Source organism: Photinus pyralis, unplaced genomic scaffold (assembly GCF_008802855.1).
Source record: "Photinus pyralis isolate 1611_PpyrPB1 unplaced genomic scaffold, Ppyr1.3 Ppyr1.4_LG10, whole genome shotgun sequence".
In the NCBI taxonomy this organism is placed as follows: Eukaryota; Metazoa; Arthropoda; class Insecta; order Coleoptera; family Lampyridae; genus Photinus; species Photinus pyralis.
The window spans coordinates 13,325,737-13,351,831 of record NW_022170250.1 but is presented as its reverse complement, the minus strand read 5'-3'; the positions used below and the strand labels follow the sequence as shown (position 1 = coordinate 13,351,831).

The window sequence follows — 26,095 nt, the reverse complement described above, 5'->3', positions numbered from 1 at the left end:
TGTCAGGAGAACATGATACTGAACAGCTCCTCCTTAAATGACAAATCGTTTTATTTTTGAGTTTCCGAATCATCTCTGTAAGAAAAATTGAGGTGATAGGCAACACAAAACTTTTCGTATCAGTATAACTGTTTTTGAATCCACAGCAAAAAAATTGTATTCAATAGTAATAATAATAATAATAATAAATGTCTTTATTTAAATTAATTTGTGATATGTTCATGAATGACTACATAATAAGAGGCGAAGTTCAGCACACGCAGGTGCTGCTCTTACACTTAACCTCAGCGAGATTATTCGGCGTATTTTCTGCGTTTCTGTGATCCTGATGCATTTTTCAAATGTGTACCAGGTGCGCATATGTGAATAGCACTTTTCTACTCGCCCCATTCTCGAATCTTTATTTTTTACATTTTGCTAGTATCACCATCTGCTTTGTATCAGGATAACATGACACGTTAGATGGTCTCGGTCAACAACAGATCCCTTTTTTTGCATAGACATCTTTGCGTTCTTGTCACCCGAATGCATTAATTAGAAGAAAATTTGCGTCTATTGCGTTTTTATGATCATAATGTCAGTTAAAAAATTGTCTCCTTATACCTCCTAGAATTCATGTGATCCTGTCACAAATATTATTAGAAGAAAAAAGTGTGTTTACCTCTTTCCAATTATACTAATATACTTACTGATTTCTCTCATTAATGGTTTTATCAGGAGAACATGGTAAGTTATGAGGTGGAACTTCAGTCAATAGATTACGTTATATCAGGAAAACATGATACGTTCCAACTTGTCGCTTAATAAAATTATTATTTTGTTGAAAACCTTTACATTTCTACGATTCCGATGAGAATCAGCGGAACATATGGTGCTTTATGACACCTCTCTGCGTTCCTCTAAATTTAATGCTGTCCATTATTACGTTTCTGTGGTCCGGGTACGATGATTTTGGCAAGAAAGTTTTGTATCAGGAGAACATGAACATTTAACGAGTGGGGATTAAGGAATATACGAAAGTTGTTAAAAGAGATTAAGTTTATTGCATTTTACAAATTTCATGACTATGCTTCACCTCCTCCGCTTTTCGATTTCTTGCCGCCCAACGATCCCAAACCACCCAAGATGTTTTTTCCCAAGTCTCCCAATTTTCCCATCACATCCTTAGCCATTTCGGGAAGTTTCTCGATAACGTCTTTTAACATGTTGCCACCTTTCTTTCCTTTGGTCCTGCCGCCTTCGCCATCGTCTTGGGCCGCAACCTGCACAAGCAATGTAAGCGCCATTCGCTTGTCGCAAAAGTACTCACCAGGCAAACGACGAGGATCGCTGAGAGAAGAACGATAGTAAAGAACTTCATTTTTGTAACTGACTTCCCGTACTCTTTCCCGGCTTATTTAAAGGAGGTCCCAACAATGGAAATGGTTCATTAGAGCAAAAAACGCCGCTATTGTTCAGACGATCATGTAATCACGCAATTTTGGTAGTTTTTCGGTGGACAATGCTCGAAATGCGTGGATTGTTGCGTAAGAGAGCTAATCGATTGGTTACTGGCAACGTTAATGCTAGTTTTTGGAAACGGACAGAGGGGCAGGAATACCGCCCAGACAAGCGTTACCCTGAACAAAGAGAAATTCGATCATTTCTTCTCAACTTCCTTTTGCATCCCCCACGGTAACCTTTGAAAAAATACAATCCAGTTTTCGTATGCTTCCCCATCGTAGGATAAGGATACTCCATAAGCCCCACATCCACGGATAACAATTTCTTAGACAAAACGTGTAACCTTCCCCCTTCTCATGACAGTTTTTGGAGGAAGAATGATCACATTCTCTTCTTCTAAGAGGTACCTCAGACATTGTAGCACTGGGGGGTATGGAATACCCCCCAGCCAAGCGGTAGGGTGAAGAAACAGGGATTCGATGATTCTTTCTCTACTTCCGTTTGCATCTCCCGGTATCCTTTGGAGAAATATGGTCTAGTTCTCGTGTGCTGGGGGGTATTCCATACCCCCCAGACCCCCCGGTAACAATTTCTTACCCAAAACGTGCACCCCTCCCCACTCTCTTGATAGTTTTTGGAGGAAGAATGATCAGATTCTCTTCTTCTAAGAATTACCTCAGACATTGTAGCATAGGGGGTTCTGGGGGGTATGGAATCCCCCCCAGCCAAGCGGTAGGGTGAAGAAACAGGGATTCGATGATTCTTTCTCTACTTCCGTTTGCATCTCCCGGTATCCTTTGGAGAAATATGGTCTAGTTCTCGTGTGCTGGGGGGTATTCCATACCCCCCAGACCCCCCGGTAACAATTTCTTACCCAAAACGTGCAACCCTCCCCACTCTCATGATAGTTTTTGGGAAATAATGATCGGATTCTCTTCTTCTAAGAAGTACCTCAGACATTGTAGCATCGGGGGTTCTGGGGGGTATGGAATACCCCCCAGCCTAGCGGTAGGGTGAAGAAACAGGGATTCGATGATTCCCTCTCTATTTCCAGCCCACGGTAACCTTTGGAAAATGATAATTAAGTCTTCGCGTCATAATGCACTGGTATCAGGATCGCATGAACGGGAGAGGTGCAACTCGAGGTGCAATAAAGGAATAATTTATAGGCTGATTTACACACTATCTTTTTATAAAATATATCAGAATTGCAGAAACGTAACAGACCTAAACGTTTGGAGTAGAAAAGAATTCCCAAGTAGTATCATCGAATGTACAATGTCGTTTTTATGTAGCTTCATTTTATTGTATCAAGATCACATAATCTGGATAGCCCAAACTTAAAGTTTTCATACCTGGGTCGTGTGAGAGTGTATAAAGGAATAATTTATTAACTGGCGGGTTTCCCTAGGAAAAGTTATTGTAACAGGAAAGCATAAACTGATTAATCATAGATTTCTCTTCTAAAAGTTGTTGCATCGGTATTGCAATAATACTAGGGAACGGAAATAGGGTTACTTAATCAGCTTTTGTCAAATGATTGTATATAAACATCGGAGGCAATTTTTCACATGACCTGTTCAGTATCATGTTCTCCCGACACGAAATTTTTTTTAGGAAACTCGGAATTTATTAGTTGACATGCTCCATGTCTTTCTGATCCAAGTAAGCTGTTGTAGCGATACAACATAGTACCGTAGCCATTGAAATAGTTGTATCAGGAGCTCATAAAAGAAAGCAAATGCAACAAAAGTCACAGGTTCAGTGGTTCTCGTGACTTACTGAATCTGATATCTGGATAACAAAATCTCGATAAATATAAATCTTTTATTTTAAATACTTTCTATCAGGACCACAGGAATGCAATAACGTACAAAAGGAAAGAATTCGAGAGTAGGTATGCGATAAACTGAGTGATACCTCCTAACGTTCTCCTGATACAATCCTTTCTTGAAAAATTCTAATTATAATGCCAACAATATCAAGATCCACCATTCATCAAAATTTCGGGGGAAGTAAAATCAAATAAATCAAATCGAACTCATTTATTGCACCGACATTTTCGCGTTATTACAATCTCGCCTTTCGGCCAAACTTGGTCGAGAGTTTCTTGCAATTCTGAAGCTCCACGCTGTACTTCTTCTTCGCCTCATCGAAGGCCTCCTTCGCCTCCTTGAAATCTTGCCGCGCCTTGTCGCATTCGGCCGCCGCCTCGCCGAGGTCCGCTTCGTCGTCGGCGAAAATCTCGCGCGCGGCGAGAAGTAGTAGACTAAGGACGAACGCGTTGATCTTCATCTTGTGCCGACTTCTCGCTCTGACCTCGTTTATTATACCTACAGGTCGGCTTGTGCTGGTATTCACTCAAAAATGGCCAAATTAGGTACCTAATTATTTAATCATCAGGCGACCACCGTCATCGCTTTAGGAAGGTAGTGAGGCGTGGATTGTCAATAACAATTTTGGACAATTACCGCCGCCGCTCGTGGGCCGTCAATAATTTGTATAGGTAATCGTGACCTTGTTTCGTTCAATTCCGCCATTCACATGTAGATAGAGACATTTAGCGTCTTTGTGTCATTTTTTGCCAATTATTGCTCTTCTGAGCAAAAAATGAAAGGCACGCAAGCTTAATTTAGGAGTAGCTGGGAAATAATTGTTCACATATTTGTCTGATTCTTAGGATTTCAAGTTCAAGACGCTTTAACTAATTTTCAACTCAAAAATTTTTGCAAGTTCTGAAACGAATTTCAAATATGTTCCTAAACTTGAAAAATGGGCAACGGATAAAGATCCCGCTTTTCCCAAATTAATTACATTTAAAAAAAAACAAAAAAAACATCCAAAAGAGCAGGGGACAAACATCCCATCATTCCCAATTAGCCCCGTTTAAAAAAATTAAAAGGGCAGGGGGCAACATTTAACTTCAACTTAACCTGAGCAAACGGGACGGGGACGCACCGATGGCAGGATAACATGAAAACATCAAGTTTTATTATGGCTCGGAGGGAGCAAAAAAATCTAGGAAATGTGGGACGGTTTCACTATGACTTAACTATAGATCTAGAGACATGGAAGGAGGCACTTTAATACACATTGATTTTTTACAACGAGATTCAGTACAATTTTGGGGCCTCTGGACTGCTCGCAGAACCATTGGTGCCCTTTTCCATAGCCCGCTTCAGTTTTACACCCTCCCTCACTTTATTGAACGCTTCCATAGTTCTGTTACGAGCCGGAGTTGCGTTTTCGGTTTGGTTTTCAGAACTGCCGCCAGCGCCATCTTCTGTTGTTGCTTCTTGGGCTCCGCGCTAGGTTAAGATGTAAAAAAAAATGCGCCCCACTCACTTACTTACCTCACAAATGGCGCCCAAGACGAGGATAGAGAAGAGTATTACGCCTATCTTCATCTCGTTCGAGGTTTCGCGGGCTTGTGGCCGTTGCAGCGTTTCAGGTTGTTTTAAAAAGGCTTGCGTAATGATTGTATAGCTCATGGAGCAATTACTCTCTCTTTGTGTCACAATTCCTCATTGTTTGAGCGAGCTGTTGTGTTACAAGATGTTACAGTCGTTCTAGAATTCTTTTGGGACTATAGCAATGAAATTAGCAACTTATTCATTCCTCCTTTTTCTCTTGCCCACGGCCCCACGCCTTTTCCTTCACTCACGTTCGCATAAGAACAAATACCAGAGTGAGTGGACAGCTCCTACCTCATAGATGAGGAGGAAGGCCAAGAGAACTTCACTTATTCTTTATGTTGTAGGTGGCCCTTTCAGTTTTCGTAATGGACGCCATTAAAAAAAAACCATTGGTGCTATTCAGATCAATTGGTACTACTGAAAAGTAGCATAATAGTACCAGTTACACAACCTAAATTCGCTGTATGAATACATTATTACTCTCGTTTATATTATGATCTAACAATTTGTTATGGGAAATCCCTACTATTTCTGTGACCCTGGTACTATAATGTTTAGCATCCAAAATTAATTGTAGTCAACAGAGGGTGGGGGTCAAAATTATTCTTTCTGCCATTTTTTGTGAGGCAATGACTTTTTAAGGAAATTTTGTATCAGGGTAACATTCGGTGGCCCTCCCGTACAAATATGAGTTTTTCCGGGGGGTATTCCGTACGCACCAGATACCTTGGTGATATTTTTCCTCTCACTCTCTCTTAAAAAATTTGCTGTGACTAGCACAGATACCACCTGCGGCCTTGGGACTGAACACTTTCTTTCAGGGAGAACGTTTCACTGAGGGGGGGGGGGGGGATTCCAATACTCCCCCGGAAAAAAAGAAAGGTTTAATGTTCTTTTTCCTACATTAGATCCTCGTCCACAGACCGCACGATGCTACATTGTTCTCCAAAACCATTAGTTCCCGTACCACCCACACTATGATTTTTGGAAAGGGAGCTTTATGGCTGAACGCTTTGAGGGTGAACGTAGCTCGGGGGGTTTGAAATACCCTCCAGGGAAAAAAGGAAAGGCTTAACGTTCCATTTTCTACAGTTATCATGAGATTCTTTTGCCCTAGGGGGCATTCCATACTCCCCAGACCCCCTCCCCCGGTGCTACATTGTTCCTTAAAACGTTTAGTGCCCAAACTACTTACAATTTTTGGAATGGGAGCCTTAGGGCTGAACGTTTTGAGGGAGAACGTAGCACTGAGGGGTATGGAATACCCCCCCGGTTAAAAGGGAAAGGGTTAACATTCCTTTTTCTACAACTATCATGAGATTCTTGTGCCCTAGGGTGATTTTATTTTATTATTATCCCTCTCTTGTTTTGGGCCCTCAACAGGCATGCGCCCAATTACAGAGTGACCCGCATAATGCTATTTGGAGGTGCCTCTGCAGAAGGTCTTAAGTTGGTCTATACTACTCCGGTATTTACCTTACGAATTAGGAAAACTGCAGGAAAACCTAATTCGGAGTAGCCGGTAGAATGCTCGGAACTGGTCTAAGGTAATTTCCACCTCCGCCACAGATGAAAAATTCACTTCAAACCAGGTTCGAACACCCGACCTCCGGATTTATAACCTAATGCTCTACCACAACCACTGAGCCATAAATCCGATATTCCATACTCCCCAGCCCCCCTCCCCCGGTGCTACATTTTTCCTTAAAACGTTTAGTGCCCAAACTACTTACAATTTTTGGAATGGGAGCCTTAGGGCTGAACGTTTTGAGGGAGAACGTAGCACTGAGGGGTATGGAACCCCCCCCCCCCCAGGTAAAAGGGAAAGGGTTAACATTCCTTTTTCTACAACTATCACGAGATTTTTGTGCCCTGGGAGGGTATTTCATACTCCCCCAGACCCCCGGTGTTCCCAAAAATCATTAGTTCCCATCCACTTACACTATGATGTTTGGAAAGGGAACTTTCCTTTTCCTACAGCAGTTATCATGAGATCCCCTCGGTGCTACTTTTCCATCCAAAAAGTTTAGAGCCCCCCCCCCCCCAAACGTATTGTTGGAAATCGCAGCACTGGGGTTTTCTAGGCGGTATGAAATACACCGTAGATCGTTTGGTGATGTATTTTTGAAAGTGACATACTACTATAGTAGGTCTATTATCCACTTCCCTTTTGCTCCTTGTGGGTCTCATTGACATATTTTCATTAAAATTACTGCATCAGGGTTACAGGAATAGCAGGACCATTTTTTTTAATACCTAACGTATCCTCCGAACTTGTATGGGGGAAATTCTTCGTTCTCTTCGACGAATTATTGCTTTCGAAGCGGAAGATGTAACACTTTCCACTTGCAGTATCAGGATCATATAAGCGGGTGCAGGTGTAACGCAGGAATGATTGTTACTAAATCTAAATTCACTGTCATATCAGGCTCGCAGATATTAAATTGAACCTTTTAGCGCATTTATACGTTCTACTAACGTCATGTATCAGGGCCACAGAAATGTAGAAACAAAGTGTTAGCTTCCCATTTCTCACCTTCTCACGGGCAAATAATTTACTATTAAGTAGGATAGCTTTCTCCTGTAGATGTAAAGGGGAAACAATTTATTCACAGTCAGCGTCATTATTGTATCAAGATCGCAGAAATGAGAGGGAAGATTTGGTTATATCCGAAGCCCACCAGCACGCACCAGATGGGTAATACTGCAATGAGAGCGAGGGCTGAACGTTTGGAACCCTTTAGACCCCCCCCCCCCCCGGAACGTTTTGGTGGAGAACGTAGCACCGAGGAGTATTTGTTTAACGTTCACTTTTCTACGACTATCATAAGCTTTTCGTTAGCTGGGAGATCCCCCACCCAATTCCCCCCGATCTACAATATTCCCCAACTATTAGGGTTAGGGAATACTGTAATGAGCGCCAGGGCTGAACTTTTGAATAGGTATCCCAAACCCTCCCGAACGTTCCTGAGATATTCATAGGGGTCAAGTCTCTGGAAACGTCTTCAAGAATAGTGAAAAAAGAGCTCTTAAATGTCTTCAGCGCATCTACCAGCTTTCAAATGTCTTCAAAATTTGAGCGTTCCACCCTTGGATCCTTCCGTCTTAAAATGTAGGGCTATAAGCCTTCACTACACGTCAAAGTAGTTTTTGAAGTGATTAAGCGAGTTCGCTGTGCTTTATGTAACGCATGGCGTGTGCGTAAACCAAATCTATACACAAAACAGAAACACTTTTCGAAAAAACTACCTTTCCATTCACATTTAATGACCATCATTACAAAAGCGACCTTCGTGTAGCTGTCGTTTTCGGTATATAATGCGAAAGCGGCCGTTCCAAAATTCAGAAACAAGTTCAACATGAAATTCTACGCATTCGCTCTTCTTATGGCATTCCTCGTCATCTTCGAGGTAAGGGTAGCTTTTTTAAGTCAACTTGCTAGCTTTTGTTCTGTCGTAGGTGTCCGCCCAAGAAACCGACTCTGCAGGTAGCGAGGGTGGTGATGAGAGCTCTGGCAAGGGCAAAAGTGAAGGAAAGGGAAATGGTAGGGTAAAGAACGAGGCAAAGAGAGAGGGCAGAGGAAATAGCGAAGGGAAACGCAAGGACAAAGGAAATGGAGGTTCGGAGGGTGAACAATAAACTTAAACTTGTCTATACAACGTTGACCCATAGAATAAACGATTTGCATTGATCTTTACTTTTTCTTCTACGTGTTAAGTGCCCTTCAAAGGGAGCTAAATAGAAAATACCAGTTTTTTCAAAATGCTGCACAACACCAGGCTTTTGAGTGCCATATATATAAAAAAAAAACTAGTAAAGTGGTACTACTTCCGCTCTGGAATCAGAAAAATCCTCGGAAAAATCATAATACGCAATAAGGTTGTTTCCTATTTTGACCTTGACCTTAGCTATAGCACTAAGGTCCCATTAGGTTGTATCAGGAGGAAACTGTAAAGAGGGAAAAATTTAGAGACATTCACATTTTGGCACACAATGCTTTCCCTTTCCCTAAGAAAAGGCACTTCTGAGGGATCACAAAAATGACAGAACGAACCATTTTGACCGCCACTCTGTGTAGATGTACCGTGCTCTTTGGATACCAAATTTTTGCTAAAAACCATACAATCAGGATCACAGAAATAATTAGTAGCGCACTTTCTTATAGTAAATTATGACTCAAGGAGTAACAATCTATTGATACAGCGAATTTTGGTTGTGTAACTGGTACCATTATTCGGAATAGTACCAATTGACCTGAAAAGCACAAACACATTTTTTAAACGGTAACAATTCTTTTTTAATGACGGCCATTACAAGCGCGACCTTTATGAAAACTGAAAAAGTCGCTTACAACATAAAAGAATTGAATGACAAAAGGGTAACTGCCAACGGACGAAATTTAGACAACAGCAACGTGAAGTTCTACGCATTCGTTCTCTCTCTTGGTATGGACCCCCCCCCCAGGAAAAAAACAAAGATTGAACGATCCTACAACCATCATAAGATTTTCGCATACTCCCAGACCCCCCGGTACTACGTTCGTGCTCCTATAATCAGCATAAGATTTTCGTACACAGGGGGGGGGGGGATTCCACACTCCCCAGACCCCCGGTACTATATTCTTTCTCGAAAAGTTTCAACAGGAGCTTGTGGGGTAGGAAATTCCCTTTAAGTGAGGAGGATTAAGTAAAAACTGTAATGAAAGTTTCAAGGGGTGGACATTTTGAGGGAGAACGTAGTACCGGAGGGTCTGGGGGGTATGGAATACCCCCCAGGAAAAAAAGACAGATTTAACGTTCCTGTCCCTACAACCAGCATAATATTTTCGTTCACTGGGGGGTATTCCAGACCCCCCGGTACTACATTACTTCTCGAAAACTCTCAACAGGAACTTGTGGGGTAGGGAATTCCCTTTAGGTGAGGAGGATTAAGTAAAAACTGTAACGAAAGTTTCTAGGGGTGGACATTTTGAGGGAGAAAGTAGTACTGGGGGGTATGGAATACCCCCCAGGAAAAAAAGACAGATTTAACGTTCTTGTCCCTACAACCGCCATACGATTTTCGTTCACTGGGGGGGGGGGGTATTCCAGACCCCCCGGTACTACATTATTTCTCGAAAAGTTTCAACAGGAGCTTGTGGGGTAGGGAATTCCCTTTAAGTGAGGAGGATTAAGTAAAAACTGTAATGAAAGTTTCAAGGGGTGGACATTTTGAGGGAGAACGTAGTACCGGGGGGGTCTGGGGGGCATGGAATACCCCCCAGGAAAAAAAGACAGATTTAACGTTCTTGCTGCTACAACCGGCATACTATTTTCGTTCACTGGGGGGTATTCCATACGCCCCAGACTCCCCGGTACTACATTCTCTCTTCAAATGTCCACCCCTAGAAACTTTCATTACAGTTTTACTTAATCCTTCTCACCTAAAGGGAATTCCCTACCCCACAAGCTCCTGTTTTCCTGCTTTCCATACCCGGCCCAGGCCCCCCGGTACTACATACTTTCTCGAAAAGTTTCAACAGAAGCTTGTGGCGTAGGGGACACCCTGTCAGTGAGGTGGATTAAGTAAAAACTGTAATGAATGTTTCTAGGGGTGGACATTTTGAGGGAGGACGTAGTACCGGGGGGTATGGAAAACCCCCCAGAAAAAAAGAAAGATTTAACTTTCTTGCTGCAAAACCAGCATAAGATTTTTGTACACTGGGGGATATTCCAGACACCCCAGTACTTCATTGTTTCTCGAAAAGTTTACACCAGGAGCTGGTGGTATACGGAGTACCCTTTAGGGTAGCAAGTTTAGGTAATCCTTTAAGAACATTTAGAACTGATCATTTTGAGTGAGAACGTAGTACAAGGGGATTTTGGAGGGATGGAATAGCCCCCATGGTAGAAAAGATTTAACGTTCCTTTTCCTACAACCAACAGAAGATTTTCGCGCATTTGGTGGTTTGTCTTTGTTCGAGCTCCATGTACAAAATGAGTGCTTGAGGGTAACAAGAGGGTGGTTGAACGACAGAGGATGTGAGGTAAGCCTCTTTCGAATTCCCAAACTTTACAGCTTCCGTATTCCTTTCTTCTCCTTTCTGATTTGATTCCTTAGAGTTCCTGGCTCTTTGATTCATCCTCAAAGCATATACCCATGATCCAAAGATCTCCGGTTATCCATCTGCCCCATCCATAGTCTTCTTATATTCTTTAACTCTTCTTTAACTGTAACTCCTTCGGTTGTTGTGGTTTCTTATATTCTCTCCTTGTCTAAGTAATCTAAGTGAAGATTATGTAATCATTTCATTTGGGACAGTCCGAATCTGTACACAAAGCACAATTTTGCCTCTTTGGAAAAAAATGTGCTATTCATTTTTAATGTCTGTCATTGTAACCGCGACCTTGTTACGATATACCTACAATGCGAAATGTACGTATGCAGAATATTTTGGTATTCCCCTGAAGCTGTCTAATATTATGCCTTAGATTTAGTGGTCAGGTCTTGCTTATCTTGGACATTACCTAACTAAAAGAAAGCGAAATGAGTGAATCCTTTATTTAGCAATTCGTGTAGGTGTCTTTCCGAAACAGTACTGTGAAATAGTAATGGAAGCAGAGAGAGACAGCAAGAGAGCGCTTTTGTTCCCTAGTCCTTTATAAATTCGTGAGATCCATTTAAAGTTAGTCTCCAGAGCTTCACTACGCCATGAAGTTAGCCTTCTTACTTATTCCCTTCCTGGTCGTCTTCGTCCTTTACGAGGTAAGTTTCTGACCGAATTATTCATCACTAAGTCTGTTCTTATCTAGGGCAAGGCCGACGGCACCGATGGATCGGACAATTCCGAAGGCGCCTCTGAGGATCGTAATGTTACGAAGGAAGGGGTTGATATAATGGTACGAGTTATAAAGTGGGCCATGGAAAGACACGCTAATGCTACCAACACAAGCAGCTCAGATTCGCAATAATTAGATTTAGCTATGAGTATTTTAAAATAAACGTTAGAGCAGAATTGTCTCAAACTTTTTGAGGCACTTTTACCTTCAAAAAATCTAAATTGAGTGTACCTCTCCTTTTATTAATAAAATAAAATAGCATGTAATCGCATTTACTGCTGCTCGTCTCTTTCTTTGCGTTCGCCCTCTTGCCCTTTGCCCCGAGAACCCTTAGCGTTTTTCTGGGCCTTCTGGGAGCTCACCAAAGTTCTCCTTCGCCCGTCTCAGCCCCTCCTCAGTCTATTTAATCGCTTCTTCGCCAGTTGCATTCTTCAACAGCATGCCTTATGTAATTCAATTACTATTTTTCCAAAATTTAATGAAGCAATTATGCAAATTTTTGCTTTTTATAAACAGTAAACGCGAGTTGTGTAACGCAAATCATCAAGCCATTAGCTTTTGAATTGCTTTCTTTTACAGTAATTTGGAGCAATTCTCGAAAAAAGTTGTCATTCTCGTTTAGCTCGACCTTCATCCTCTTGCTATATAACCCAACGGTCGGCCACCCAAATTCAGACAAGTACACAACATGAAGTTCTACGCGTTTGCTCTTCTCTTAGCCTTCCTCGTCATCTACGAGGTAAGTAGTGTCGCTGGTTAATTCAGATTGCTACAGTTGTTGAGCAGGTATCCGGCCAGAGTACCGAGAGTAGTGACAGCGATGGGGATAACGCCGGTAAAGCAAAGGGAGAAATGAAGAGAGGTGCTAAAGCGAAAGGCGGAAACGGTTGCGGGAAAGGGAGGGACGGAGCCCCAACCACAGGAAGTCCAGAGGCCAGTACTACCGAATAAGTTTGTGTGTAACTGACCGTATCTTAATAAATGATCTACAGAGCATGTAATTCTGTATATTTTCGTTAAACCCGTCGGTGAAGTTCAATACAATTTAGTTTGGTGAGGGCGGTCATTGACCATTATCACTTTACTGACACAATTAGAGGCGCAACATGCAATAATTGTAAACAAATTTAATTAACTTGCGTGATCAGGAGGCCAGAATCTGTGATCCTCATCACCATAAAGCATTTGTCAAGAGTCTATCGCTTGACTATTGCTGACAATGCTTCTTGACCGTGGCTGGTGGTAATCCTTTTGTCATCAAACCCGCTGGGTGCAGTTTGACATTCGTGTGCTTCAGTTCTGCGGAGGGTGCGTCTGGCTCAGCATTGGCTATTGCTGATTGGTTATCTTCAAACAGGAGGTATGTCAAGCAGTCAATCAATTCCCGGTATCTTCAATCATTCGTAAAAGAGAGAAAATATCGCTTACCGTTCCATGCCGTTGGTCTCATGGCACTAGGTATGAGACCGAGGAAGGGTGTTTCTAAAACTGTAATTTCCCTGGGCTCCATAGTTCACATATCAGATACTGGTTCATCCACCCCGTCGGAGTAAGCTGTTCCACCTTGGGCTTGGTTTTTTTTTAATGAGATTCGCTCCTCTAGGTTCGGTCACTTAAGTCAAGACCCGTCACATCCTCAGGTCCACGCGACTTCTGACCTTCTGATGCATGGTTTCCCGTCATGGCTGATCTCAAGTAGATCAGTACCAGGACGGCGCCGTTTCACCTCGTGCAAGTCCTTGGGCACCGACACGACAGCCGAACGAGGTAGTTGCATTGGCTGTCTCTAACAGCTTTGCCTGTGAGCATCCCTATATTAAGGTCACATAAAATTCTGTCTATCAGAAGAATATAATTTGGGAGGAGGTGTTTCTGCTCCTAATACACGAACTGTGAGTTAGAAAACTTTTGTAAAATTTATCTAGCTACCAGGAGAACATGTGGACAAGGAGATATTTCCTGAATATCACTTAACAAATTCTCAGGATAACATGATGGGCGATAATTCTCTTTTCATCATCCAAAACTTGTATCAAGAGCATATAATGAGCGAGGTGGTGTGTTACGTGTTCTGAACGAATGGGAAGGTAGTTTTTTCGAAAAGTGCGTCTATACAGACTTGGATTATGCACGAACAAACAAATTAACTACATAACGTGCACGTTTGTTATTTAGGGAAAACGTTTCAACAGCTTTCTTTAACGTAAAAAAGGCTTTGAGACTCGAACGGAAAATCTAGAGGGCTCAAATACTCGCAGGAGTCGAGTTCTCTTGAAGTTTTTTGGAAACATTTGAACGGAGGCTCAGAAGAATATGGAATACCCCCAGGTAAACAATGATTCGGTTACCTTTTCCCAAACATTATCGTGAGAGTGCTAATGGAAATAGAGAAAGAAATATCGAGGTCGATACGCAAATTCTCCTGGTTTTTTTCTTTACTTGATTTCCATGTCCTTCCTTCCTCTAGATTGAATGGAATCGAGACCCTCAAATCTCCCTTCTCCCACTCCTTCGAAAGGTTGTGCATATTCTTTTGATACTGGATTTGTAAGAGCATTCAGTGGAATGGAAGATTGTCCTTTTTGTCATCTTAATGGCTATAGAGCATTGTTTTCCTAGTGGATTCGGGGTGTCTGAAGGCGAAATGTCGTGGGTTTGGATTAGAGCTATTAGATTACAACTGTGGAATCGGCATAAGGTCATTTCAGCATCGTGGAAACTGCAACGTATTTGCGAATGATTTATTGCCCTGGTTTCTTGTTTGGTTCGTAGGGCGGGAATTAAGCAAACGAATTAACGATTACAGATGGCCATCTGCGTTAATAAGAAACCATTTTGTAGGACTTCTTTAATCAATAGGCAATAGAGGGGATTAGTTATAATGAAAATTTTTTATAGATTCGTGATTAAGCACACAAGGAAGCCAGTGCGTGATCCTTTAATCAATTCGCGTTTGCCCATAAGTGCGACCAGTTAGTATCCAATTAAAAGTTGTGATTATTTCGCATCTGAACTACGGAAAGTTTAGTATGAAGCGCTAAGTCGAGAGTAAACTATCATCGCACAAATTGGGATCGTTTTCCGTCAAGGGCAGATTAATTTAACGCTTTGAGTTGTTTTACGCTACCAAAAATTCAGCTGTATCGCCGTTTGTGAACAAAAGGGGATCAACCTTGACTGTTGGAATACGGAGATCCGAAATTAGAGAAAGCGGAGATCACGCATCTGATGTATATCGCACTCAAAAAGCCTGGTATTTTCTATTTAGCCCTTTTTAAGGGCACTTCACACAGTAATGGCCCAAAACACAGAGAAGAAAAAATGTAAATCAAAGCAAATCGTTTATTCTATGGTTAAACATTGTATTCACAAGTTGAAGCCTATTGTTCATCTCCCGAACCTCCACTGCCTTGGCCTTTCCCTTCGCTCTTTCCTCTACCGTTTCCTTTTCCTTCGCTTTTTCCTCTACCGTTTCCCTTTCCCGCACTTTTGCCCCTACCACCAGAGCTATCATCACCGCTATCACCTTGAGAGTCGGCGTCTTGGGCGGAGACCTGCAAAAGCTATTAGCAAGTTGATTTAAACAAAGCAACCACTTACCTCGTAGATGACGAGGAATGCCATAAGAAGAGCGAATGCGTAGAACTTCATGTTGAACTTGTGTCTGAATTTTGAAACGTCGCTCTCGATTTATATACTGTACTGTAATGATGATCCTTTTCAATCTGAAGGTTGATACCATTAAACACGAATGGCTTGTTTTTTTTTGCGGAAATCGTACATTTCCGGTTACTGATTCAATCGAAATTTACTTAAAAAACGTTCATCTGCCATTAAAAGAAACTGCCATAGAAATCGCGTGGACTGTTTTTTTTTGCAAATTGAGCAGTCACCTCAAAAACGAATTAATTGATGAAAATGGGAGCCATGGATCTAATTAATCAGACTGGTCGCCAAGTAGCACAGATTCTAAGGGAATCTCAAGGGAATTCCACTTCTGATTAAACCTTTTGTGGCCCCCAGGTCAACTCGAAATTATTCTCAAAATTCAACTGCTTTGAAACCCCATAGCATGTGCCCTATGTTGTTTTCTTCCTCTCCACAGATTCTACATTTTCTTTCTTCGTCTTTTCTCCACTTCTCCTTTCCCCTCTCCTCATTTTCGCATCTGAACCACGCCATTATCTTAATATTCTTTCTTTGGTTCCATAAGTATTTCGGCAACCACGCCCTCATTAGCTCCTATTAAAATTTAAGCTATTATTTCACTTTTGCACACTTTATTATTTGTAACGTCATATTGTCCTGTAATTGGAATGTTTGTTTTTCTGTTGGGCAATAAAGGGAAATTTAATTTAATTTAATTTAATTTAGTTCCTTGTACCTACTGCTTCCTTGTGAACCACCTATAAGGTTTCTGAGGGCGAAACGCAATATGTGGGAAAGAGGGGCACTGGGCACTCCACACCTTCAGAGTTTCCCGTCCCTTTCCTCAGGTGTTCAAGCTTTCATCATCAAAGGTTCTTTAAAAGAAACTTCCAGTCTCAAAGTGGAAAACCTTCGAAAAGGTCTTAAAGAGCTTTCCTACATACCTTTCAACATTCTTGCAGGGACCCTACTTTCAGTGATTTGGTTTTTGGGCGTCGACAAGTGATACCGTGATCTTGATAGGTGGTAAAGTTTCTTCAAAAGCAGGAGTTAGGTGTCTTCAGAGCCTCCGTTCAAATGTTTTCAAAAAACTTCAACTCGACTCCTGCGAGTATTTGAGCCCTCTAGATTTTCCGTCTCAAAGCCTTTAGGACTACAAACCTTCACGTCAAAGAAATCATTTAAGTGATTTCCCAAAATACACATTATGTAACGCATAAAGTTAATTTGTTTTTTCGTGCATAATCCAAATCTATACAGACACACTTTTCGAAAAAACTACCTTCCTATTCATATTTAATGACCATCATTACAAACGCGACCTTTATTTAGTTGTCGTTTTCGGTATATAATGCGAAAGCGGCGTTCCAAAATTCAGACACAAGTTCAACATGAAATTCTACGCATTCGCTCTTCTTATGGCATTCCTCGTCATCTTCGAGGTAAGGGTAGCTTTTTTAAGTCAATTTGCTAGCTTTTGTTCTGTCGTAGGTGTCCGCCCAAGAAACTGACTCTGCAGGTAGCGAGGGTGGTGATGAGAGCTCTGGTGGTAGGGGTAAAAGTGCGGGAAAGGGAAACGGTAGAGGAAAAAGCGAAGGAAAAGGAAACGGTAGAGGAAAGAGCGAAGGGAAAGGCCAAGGCAGTGGAGGTTCGGGAGATGAACAATAAGCTTCAACTTGTGAATACAATGTTTAACCATAGAATAAACGATTTGCTTTGATCTACATTTTTTCTTCTCTGTGTTTTGGGCCATTACTGTGTGAAGTGCCCTTAAAAAGGGCTAAATAGAAAATACCAGGCTTTTTGAGTGCGATATACATCAGAAGCCGGATCTCCGCTTTCTCTAATTTCGGATCTCCGTATTCCAACAGTCAAGGTTGATCTCCTTTTGTTCACTAACGGCGATACAGTTGAATTTTTGGTAGCGAAAAATAACTCAACGCGTTTAATTAATCTGCCCTTGACGGAAAACGACCTCAATTTGTGCGATGAAAGAGACGAAAACCACACTAATTTTCTGTAAGGATCACGCTCTGGTTTTCCTGGGTGCTTAACCACGAATTCATACAAATCTTTCCCATAACTAATCCCCTCTATTGCTTACTGATTAAAGAAGGCCTACAAAATGGTTTTTTTATTAACGCAGACGGCCATATGTAATCGTTAATTCGTTTTTTCCAAATCTACGACATTTCGTCTTCAGACACCCCGAATCCATTAAGAAAACAATGCTCTATAGCCTTTAAGATTAGGCAAAAAGGACAATCTTCCATTCCAGCGAATGCTCTTACAAATCCAGTATCAAATCTCCGGACGTCGAAAAGAATGCGTACAAGCTTTCTGAAGGAGTGGGAGAAGGGAGATTTGAGGGTCTCGATCGTTTAAGACATTCATTCAATCGACCTCGATATTTGTTTCTCTATTTCTATTAGCACTTTCATAATAATCTTTGGGAAAAGGTAATCGAATCATCGTTAAATTGGGAGATATTCCATACCCCCTGGGCCCCAGGTACTACGTTTTCTGTCATACTTCTTTGTAAAATAGGATGTGGTAATTTTCCCAACCTATCCATTTTAAGAGTTCTGAGGGCTAAACACCTTAAGGGGTAGGGCGTAGCACCGGGGGGTCTGGGGGGTATGGAATACCCCCCAGTCACACAGCACTGCCCTCAACAAAGAAGGGCACGATATTTCCTTCTCTATTTCCATTAGCACTCTCATGATAATCTTTGGGAAAAGGTAATCTAATCGCCGTTTACATTGGGGGGGGGGGGGGTATTCTACACCCCCCAGGCCCCCCGGTACTACGTTTTCTGTTATATTTCTTTGTAAAAGAGGATGTGGTAATTTTCCCAACCTATCCATTTTAAGAGTTCTGAGGGCTAAACACCTTAAGGGGTATGGCGTAGCACCGGGGGGTCTGGGGGGTAAGGAATACCCCCCCAGCCACACAGCACTGGGCACAACAAAGAATGATTTGATATTTCCTTCTCTATTTACCACTATCACGATAATGTTTGGAAAAAGGTAACCGAATCATTGTTTACTGGGGGTTATTCCATACCCCTCAGATCCCCCGGTGCCCATCTTTCCCACATTATTGCGTTTCGCCCTCAGAACTCTTATAGATGGTTCACAAGGAAGCAGTAGGTACAAGGAACTAAGGAGCTAATGAGGGCGTGGTTGCCGAAATACTTATGGAACCAGAGAAAGAATATTAAGATAATGGCGTCGTTCAGATGCGAAAATGAGGAGAGGGGAAAGGAGAAGTGGCGAAAAGACGAAGAAAGAAAATGTAGAATCTGTGGAGAGGAAGAAAACAACATAGGGCACATGCTATGGGGTTTCAAAGCAGTTGAATTTTGAGAATAATTTTCGAGTTGACCTGGGGGTCACAAAAGGTTTAATCAGAAATGGAATTCCCTTGAGATTCCCTTGGAATTTGTGCTACTTGGCGACCAGTCTGATTAATTAGATCCATGGCTCCCATTTTCATCAATTAATTTGTTTTTGAGGTGACTGCTCAATTTGCAAAAAAAACAGTCCACGCGATTTCTATGGCAGTTTCTTTTAATGACAGATGAACGTTTTTTAAGTAAATTTCGATTGAATCAGTAACCGGAAATGTACGATTTCCGCAAAAAAACAAGCCATTCATGTAACCATAGAATAAACGATTTGCTTTGATTTACATTTTTTCTTCTCTGTGTTTTGGGTCATTACTGTGTGAAGTGCCCTTAAAAAGGGCTAAATAGAAAATACCAGGCTTTTTGAGTGCGATATACATCAGAAGCCTGATCTCCGCTTTCTCTAATTTCGGATTTCCGTATTCCAACAGTCAAGGTTGATCCCCCTTTGTTCACTAAGGGCGATACAGTTGAATTTTTGGTAGCGAAATATATCTCAACGCGTTTAATTAATCTGCCCTTGTCGGAAAACCATCTCAATTTGTGCGATGAAAGTTTATTCAGCGACGAAATTCCTTGATAGTTCTCCACTTAGTGCTTCATACTAAACTTTCCGTAGTTCAGATGCGAAATAATCACAACTTTTAATTTGATACTAACTGGTCGCACTTATGGGCAAACGCGAATTGATCAAAGGATCACGCACTGGTTTCCCTTTGTGCTTAATCACGAATCCATAAAAAATTTTACTATAACTCATCCCCTCTATTGCCTATTGATTAAAGAAGTCCTACAAAATGGTTTCTTATTTACGCAGACGGCCATCTGTAATCGTTAATTCGTTTGCTTAATTCCCGCCCTACGAACCAAACAAGAAACCAGGGCAATAAATCATTCGCAGATACATTGCAGTTTCCACGATGACCTTATGCCGATTCGGTAGTTGTAATCAAATGGCCCTAATCCAAATCCACGACATTTCGTCTTCAGCACACCGAATCCATTAAGAAAACAATGCTCTATAGCCATTAAGATAGGCAAAAAGGACAATCTCCCATTCCACAGAATACTCGCTTATTTATTCTTACAAATCCAATATCAAATCTTCGGACTTCGAAAAGAATGCAGGCAAGCTTTCTGAAGAAGTGGGAGGGGAGAGATTTGAGGGTCTCGACCGTTTAAGACATTCAGTTAATCGAACAGATCAGTGGAATTATGTTCTTATTTATACTAAGAAGTGTAGAACCCTCCACATGGTGATCAAGTGAAGAAAAAACCCAGGAGAATTTCCGTAACAACTGTGGAGGTGCGAAGATCACGCCCCCCCCCCCCCCGATGTTACGTTCTATAGTCTATTCACAAAAGCCCCGTGTAAGTGGCATGTGCACTAAACGTTTGAGGAACTCCCCAGGAAAGTTAACTCTTTCCTTTTCTCCTTTGGGGGTATGGAATACCCCCCAGCCACATAGCACTGCCCTCGACAAAGAAGGGCACGATATTTCCCTCTCTATTTCTATTAGCACTCTCATGATCATCTTCGGGAAAAGGTAATCAGATCATCGTTTACACTGGGGGGTATGCCATACCCCCCCAGACCCTCCGATACTACGTTTTCTGTCGTAGTTCTTTGTTAAAGAGGATGTGGCAATCTTCACACCTTAGCCACCAAGAGGTCTCAGGACTAAACACTTTATGGGGGGAGCGTAGCACCGGGGGTCTGGGGGGTATGGAATACCTCCCAGCCACATAGCACTGCCCTCGACAAAGAAGGGCACGATATTTTCCTCTCTATTTCTATTAGCACTCTCATGATAATCTTTGGGAAAAAGCCGGGTTTCGAAATTGCGAAAGGAAAAGAAAATTAAAAATTGTTGCAACGTTTCTATTTACAAAGACATCAGTGCGCTCGTTTAGTACCTTCCATTAACGGGGTAGGTCTGCAATTGACGCCAGACCATCTGAAGGCCGCGGTTGTAGCGCTCCAAGAGGTTATCGACCGAAGATCTCCGCGCGTTCGCCAAGTCTTCAAACTGTCTCAAAACCGTCTCCAAATTTTCGCAGACCTCGCTCTTCAACTGCTCCAAATCCATTCTCGGCGCGCGCTTGAGAACGTTGTCGAACGCCAGCTTCAGATTGCGGATATTATCGGCGACTTGATCGACGCGGATCTCGCGAGAGATCTCGTCGAGGACGTTGGCGAGCTGACGAATTTGGCTTACGATTGTGAGCTTGGCGATGGGCTTGCGCTCGAGGACGTCGGTGATCTTCCTGGTTAACTTCGCGATCTCTTCGACGACGCGTTTCGGTTCGGGCGTCTCCCAGCTTCTCTGACCGAAGCTGTCCTTATTGGTTGGGCGGTACCATGGCTTGTTGGTCATCTGGCGGTAGCTGTCGGACCTTGTGGGATACCAGCTGGTGGGCTTGTTGTCCATTCCCTTGTATAGTTCCCATTCCGGTCGGTAAAGCTCGTCGGTTTCGGGCATTTTGATGGTGCTGGCGGTTTTGTGGGTTTGTCCGTTGAGAATCTCCCCGAAGCTCTTATCGTCGACGTGGACGATCACGTTGGCAATTTGCACGAACATGTTCTGCACTCCGCTGAGGAAGTCGTGCAGGGTGACGCGGACGAAGGTTGGCATGTCGGGGCGGTATTGGGCACCGCGAACGGTTTTGGCGGGCACCCACATGAGCTGCTCGATGAGAATCGCCGAGCGTTCCATGCTCGATGCCAACTTGAGGACGTTTCCGTTGAGGTCGTCCATCACCTTTTGCTCGGTCATCTCTTGGAGGTCGAGTTGGACCTTTTTCAGTTCACTCGCTATTTCCGTGAAGAGGTCGTTGTCTTGCACAACGGCGGCGGCCTGGTAACGGTTGATGATGTTGAGGATGAGTTGGGCCATCTCGTGGGATTCGACCACGATTACCTTGGCGAGCAGCTTGTGATCGCTGGGGATGGTCTGCAGGAATTTGCACAGCTCGATGATGGCGGTGTCGATTTGCATGGCGACCAGTTGGTAGTTCTCGCTCTGTTGGCTCATTCTTGAGATGTTCTGGATTTGGATGTGAACGTTCTTGAGCGTCCTGAGGTAATGTATAAGAACGCGACGGACGGCGTCCTTATTGGTCGTTTGGACTAGGACCAACTTCTGGAGATCTGCCCCGATACCTTGGATCAGTTTGTTGAAGTGGAGCTTCAGGTCGTTGATGGTGAGGGTGGTCATTGAGCTGGCCGTTTGCTCGAGTACCGCCAGGGAAAGCTTGAGTGCGGTCTGGATTTCTTTGATTTCTTGGTGGTTTTCGTGGGCGAATTCCTTGTCAACTTTGTGGATGAGGGTCTTCAATTTGCGCGCGAATTTGTAAATTTGGACACCCAGGGCTTGTTTAATAGGCGTGGTGCTCCCGACGATTGTCTCGAGGGATGGCATGATGTTGTTGGTGATCATCGCGACGCGATCACTGAGCTCGTTGATTTTGCTAGCGCCGTCGGTCTCGTGGTGGGTGTAGTGCAGCTGAATGTACATATTGCGCAGGGTGGTCAACATGTTGGACAAGACACCGTGGAGTATACCGGTGTGGGTGCCGACGTGAGTTTCGCGTACCTGCTCAGCGCTAATCGCCACTAATCTGTGCATTCCTTGGATGAACTCATTGAGTGACATTTCGAACTTGGCCCAGAACTCTTTGACATCCTTAACGTCGACACTTTGAAGGAGCAGGGATGTCTTGCCGAACACGTCGGCGATCTTCTCGATTTCCACGTTGTGCTCGCCGTTACTCTTCATCTTGTGATGAATTGAGTTCAAGGTGTTCTCGATGGCTTGCAGATATTCCCCAAGCTGAATGGTCAAGATTTGCTCAAGGTCACCCTCTGACTTAACCGCTTGAAGTTGGCCAAAGAGCGACTTGGGGATCTGCTCGATCTCGTTCAAGATTTTCATTGGGGATTGTCCGCTGGCGACCACTTGGAAATTGTGCATCATCTGAATGTGGAAATTTTGCAAGCTCAACAGTAACTCCAGGAGGATGCTTCGGACGTAGGTCGACTGCACGCCGAGACCTTCCTGCACGTCGGCCTGGGAGATCCAGCACAACCTCTGCACCTCCTCCGCAGCCTTCACGATCTTGTTGGCCACCTCCGTCCTGTGCTCGCGAACCTCCCCGCCGCTCCCCTTCAATTCGGCGCCGATCCGCTTCAAGCTCGAGCCAACATCCTTGTAAACCCTTCCCGATTCCGAAACCTCCTAAATTTCACCGATCAATTCCGCTATAATCTACCACTGACCGACTAGTTACCTTGGAAATCAGCTGCTCGGCGATCGTGTCCAGGACCCGCGCGAACTGGCGGATCTCCCACGCGAAGGTGCGCCTCGCGAGAGGGTTATCGGAAACGAATACCACGAGCATCTCCCTCAGATGCTCGGCAACCACCTCGATTTGCAACGCGAGCTCCCGGGGGCTCTGGCCGACCTGCGCCACCTGGTTGATGCGCTGAATCTTGACCTGGATGTTCTCGATGATGATCAGGTACTCGCCGAGCACGCTTCTGACCACCTCCTCCAACTTCGCCTCGTGACCGAGCGACGCGAAGCCCTTCATTTCGGTCGCGATCTTCTGCACGAGTATGTTGAAGTGGAAGACGACCTCGCGGATCGCCGCGATCTTGGTCTTCTCCATGAAGGCCTCGAACGACTCGGTTATTTCGGAGATCTTGCTCGCGATCTTCGCAAACCTCGGATCTTCCTAGAAATTAATCTAAGTGGTAGCGGTTCGAGCCCGGTGCGATACTCACAATGTTCTTGATGCGCGTGAGTATGGCCTGGACTCGGTTGATCAGGTGGTGAACCTGCACCTCGAGCTTCTCGCGAATCATCACGTCGTTGGTCGGAACGTTGCGGAGGTAGACGAGCACGCTGTTGGTGATGGTCTGAATCTGCTGGCCCATGTGATCGATCGACTGTTTGCCGGTCGTGCTTTGGTAGATGTTCTGGTACTGGATGAGCTGGTGCTGTAAGGTCGCGAGGAAGTCGTTGTAAATCTCGTAGGTGGGCGTTTTCAAGGGACCTTGATTTTCGCGTTCGATTCTCAAGAGCTTTTCAAACTGGGCGACGGACTTGTGCACGCACCGGGTCAGACCCGACTTGATCTCCTCCTCGTCCATGTCGCGGACGGAATCGACGATGTGCTCCAATTCGGCTATGACCTCGTTTAATTCTGCGGTAACTCCACGGATCGCCCCCAATTTGACTTCCCCGAGCTTTTGCACGATGCTCTTCAGGTTCACGATGAACTCGTGGGTTTGATCTACAAGAATTTGCTTTGCGTGCTTGTTCTCGAAGGAGAGCGCCTTCAAAGTGTTGGTCAGTCCGTTGGAAATCGTACGGATTTGGAGGGCGAAGCTGGTGGTCGTTTCTCCGTGGGGAACGTTAGTCGTACCCATGGTGTAGATGTTAAATTCCACCACGCTGGTGGAGGCCAAAAAGTGCGAGAGCGCGTTTTGGTCAATGTGGTGCTGCTTCATCGCGGTTAGTAGATTACCGAAGGCATTGCTGAGCACTTTGCGGCATTCCACCCCGTTCATAGCCTCGCCACGTTTAAAAAACGCCTCGAAATGGCTAAGTACATCTTCGGGGATGTTCGTCTTGAGCTCGCTAACGTAGTCCTGGATCACATTCTTGATGGCGTTCTTCACGAACGCGTTGTCGAATTCAACGTGCTTCAAGTTATCCAAAATCTCTCTGAGGTTGCTTTCGGTCTGCACCTTCAGCCCGGTTGACTGCATGGTTAGCATTCTAACCGCCTCCTTCACCACGAAACAGTACTCGGCCAAGACGGTGTGGAGGAAATCGTACAGTTTACCCCCTAAAGTTGACCGGTAAGCGTAAGACGCTAGCGCCATCAGTGTACTCACCTTGCACTCCGGCATACTCGGCCAGGCTATCGTAGATCTCGGCGACCTTCACCAACCGTTCGGAGAAATCACCACCAATCGCCGCCTTGGGATGCTGAAGAACCTGAAGAATCTTGCGCAACTTGTCGGCCAGCTCCTGCAAGGTCATCTCGACCTTTTCATCGCCGATGGAAGCTTTCAAGTGCAGCTTCGGCATCACGGTCTCGACACCCTGCACGTAGCGCCCGATCGCGCTTTCCACCTTCGCGTCGTAACCGTGCGACTCGAGGTGACGAACGAATTCGCGCGTGTCCGCCTCGATCAATCGCGAAATATTCTCGGGAGTCTTCTCCAGATAGCTCGTTTCCAAACCGGAACGAACACCCTGAGGAGCGACGGCTTTAAATGTGCGCAAATCGAAAGGTAACTCACCTGGAGGGCGAAGAGCGCGACGAAGACGATCGCCAACTTAGCCATTTTGGTTAAACAAACGAACTAAGTAAAAATGCAAAGGTGTCCGCTATTTTTATAGCATCTGAAAGTGATCCCCTGACCTTAACTATCATTATCTTCGTTCACTTAGAGATAACCGTTGCAACTTTGTTGCTGGATACGTGGTGCATTCGTCCACCATTTGAAATGCCGGTAATGTCCACCCTTGTAGCTTCCACCTGCCCGCCCTCGCTTCTCAGGTTTCCCGTAGTGTTCCACTCCCGGTGCACGATTCCGTGACTTGGCAGCACCTTGCGGCATCTTCCCACGATAACCCCCTCTTGCGTAACCCGTGCGATTGTAATACATAGCAGCAAACCCAAAAATAGGAATGACCCTTTCATCTTTCCACGGTTAAAACTACTATCTACACTATTTAGACGTAGCCTGCTTCGTCAAAAGGAAAGGCTTTAGCAACCCTCGACCTTTAGTTTTCAGTCTTCGGTTCTCAGTCTCCAGTTGACACCTTTTAGTCCTCGGTCTTTAGCTCCAGTCTTCAATCACCATTTTCTGTCCTTCTGTGTTTATTGTAACGAGTATCCCAGACATCGGGGCGCCAGCAGCCGCCATCGAGGTGACATTAAAGATAAAAACCTTGTCACAACTTCAGTCAACTTTCTTCTGTACAGAAATGTTATGAAAATAAACTGTATCCTCAACCAATCAAATAGACTAAAAATAGCGTAAAGAAACGTACGCGTTCTAACCGTCGCGAAACAGCTCACTTGCGGTATCTAACGAAGCACCACTTCCATAATAAAATAAATCACCTTCTTCCGGTTTTTACAGATAAAGCACCAATTAAAATTTGCCTTGATAACGCCAGCTTCTACAGAACGCATCCCCACTTACGGCGAATTAATGCGCACATCGTGCATCTCTTCTAACAACGACAAAAAACACGTGCGTTAATTAAATTTCGTCCGATAACTAAAACTCTTATCGCAAACGACCAGATGTGTCTACAATTTAACACGGAATTTCA

At 43.9% G+C, this 26,095-nt stretch overlaps 5 protein-coding genes and 2 long non-coding RNA genes across 7 annotated transcripts; 4 read left to right on the top strand and 3 right to left on the bottom strand.

Moving 5' to 3' along the window:
- Window positions 1–4,508: 4,508 nt before the first annotated feature.
- On the bottom strand, window positions 4,509–5,018 carry LOC116161009. The gene is made up of 2 exons (XM_031474183.1): window positions 4,797–5,018; window positions 4,509–4,751 (listed from the first exon to the last, which is right to left on the bottom strand). Exons 1-2 carry the CDS (start codon window positions 4,932–4,934, stop codon window positions 4,557–4,559), a joined length of 333 nt encoding a protein of 110 aa, XP_031330043.1. The 5' UTR covers window positions 4,935–5,018; the 3' UTR covers window positions 4,509–4,556.
- A 3,109-nt stretch (window positions 5,019–8,127) lies between these two features.
- LOC116160964 (sperm protamine P1-like) lies at window positions 8,128–8,550 on the top strand. Its single transcript, XM_031474118.1, has 2 exons — window positions 8,128–8,269; window positions 8,319–8,550. Exons 1-2 carry the CDS (start codon window positions 8,219–8,221, stop codon window positions 8,496–8,498), a joined length of 231 nt encoding a protein of 76 aa, XP_031329978.1. The 5' UTR covers window positions 8,128–8,218; the 3' UTR covers window positions 8,499–8,550.
- A 2,813-nt stretch (window positions 8,551–11,363) lies between these two features.
- Window positions 11,364–11,948, top strand: LOC116160936. Its single transcript, XR_004143353.1, has 2 exons — window positions 11,364–11,603; window positions 11,651–11,948. It is a non-coding gene; the product is annotated as an uncharacterized LOC116160936 (long non-coding RNA).
- Window positions 11,949–12,316: 368 nt separating this feature from the next.
- On the top strand, window positions 12,317–12,678 carry LOC116160894. Its single transcript, XR_004143349.1, has 2 exons — window positions 12,317–12,416; window positions 12,464–12,678. It is a non-coding gene; the product is annotated as an uncharacterized LOC116160894 (long non-coding RNA).
- Window positions 12,679–15,005: 2,327 nt separating this feature from the next.
- LOC116160854 (aspartate and glycine-rich protein-like) lies at window positions 15,006–15,387 on the bottom strand. The gene is made up of 2 exons (XM_031473982.1): window positions 15,278–15,387; window positions 15,006–15,231 (listed from the first exon to the last, which is right to left on the bottom strand). Exons 1-2 carry the CDS (start codon window positions 15,326–15,328, stop codon window positions 15,058–15,060), a joined length of 225 nt encoding a protein of 74 aa, XP_031329842.1. The 5' UTR covers window positions 15,329–15,387; the 3' UTR covers window positions 15,006–15,057.
- A 1,274-nt stretch (window positions 15,388–16,661) lies between these two features.
- LOC116160946 (putative glycine-rich cell wall structural protein 1) lies at window positions 16,662–17,045 on the top strand. The gene is made up of 2 exons (XM_031474100.1): window positions 16,662–16,767; window positions 16,817–17,045. The coding sequence occupies exons 1-2, from the start codon at window positions 16,717–16,719 to the stop codon at window positions 16,991–16,993; spliced, it is 228 nt and encodes a 75-aa protein (XP_031329960.1). The 5' UTR covers window positions 16,662–16,716; the 3' UTR covers window positions 16,994–17,045.
- Window positions 17,046–20,600: 3,555 nt separating this feature from the next.
- On the bottom strand, window positions 20,601–25,104 carry LOC116162223. The gene is made up of 5 exons (XM_031475775.1): window positions 25,051–25,104; window positions 24,640–25,003; window positions 23,521–24,590; window positions 23,025–23,471; window positions 20,601–22,972 (listed from the first exon to the last, which is right to left on the bottom strand). The coding sequence occupies exons 1-5, from the start codon at window positions 25,093–25,095 to the stop codon at window positions 20,645–20,647; spliced, it is 4,254 nt and encodes a 1,417-aa protein (XP_031331635.1). The 5' UTR covers window positions 25,096–25,104; the 3' UTR covers window positions 20,601–20,644.
- Window positions 25,105–26,095: the final 991 nt, after the last annotated feature.

What these genes read in the sequence shown, in the direction of transcription:
- LOC116161009 (XM_031474183.1), bottom strand. Translation starts at nt 4,934, where the DNA reads ATGAGCTATACAATCATTACGCAAGCCTTTTTAAAACAACCTGAAACG. An exon ending in TCTTGGGCGCCATTTGTGAG is followed by an intron (nt 4,752 to 4,796) that starts GTAAGTAAGTGA and finishes ATCTTAACCTAG; the next exon opens with CGCGGAGCCCAAGAAGCAAC.
- LOC116160964 (XM_031474118.1), top strand. Translation starts at nt 8,219, where the DNA reads ATGAAATTCTACGCATTCGCTCTTCTTATGGCATTCCTCGTCATCTTC. An exon ending in CATTCCTCGTCATCTTCGAG is followed by an intron (nt 8,270 to 8,318) that starts GTAAGGGTAGCT and finishes GTTCTGTCGTAG; the next exon opens with GTGTCCGCCCAAGAAACCGA.
- LOC116160854 (XM_031473982.1), bottom strand. Translation starts at nt 15,328, where the DNA reads ATGAAGTTCTACGCATTCGCTCTTCTTATGGCATTCCTCGTCATCTAC. An exon ending in CATTCCTCGTCATCTACGAG is followed by an intron (nt 15,232 to 15,277) that starts GTAAGTGGTTGC and finishes TAGCTTTTGCAG; the next exon opens with GTCTCCGCCCAAGACGCCGA.
- LOC116160946 (XM_031474100.1), top strand. Translation starts at nt 16,717, where the DNA reads ATGAAATTCTACGCATTCGCTCTTCTTATGGCATTCCTCGTCATCTTC. An exon ending in CATTCCTCGTCATCTTCGAG is followed by an intron (nt 16,768 to 16,816) that starts GTAAGGGTAGCT and finishes GTTCTGTCGTAG; the next exon opens with GTGTCCGCCCAAGAAACTGA.
- LOC116162223 (XM_031475775.1), bottom strand. Translation starts at nt 25,095, where the DNA reads ATGGCTAAGTTGGCGATCGTCTTCGTCGCGCTCTTCGCCCTCCAG. An exon ending in TCGCGCTCTTCGCCCTCCAG is followed by an intron (nt 25,004 to 25,050) that starts GTGAGTTACCTT and finishes GTCGCTCCTCAG; the next exon opens with GGTGTTCGTTCCGGTTTGGA. An exon ending in CCGAGCAGCTGATTTCCAAG is followed by an intron (nt 22,973 to 23,024) that starts GTAACTAGTCGG and finishes GGTGAAATTTAG; the next exon opens with GAGGTTTCGGAATCGGGAAG.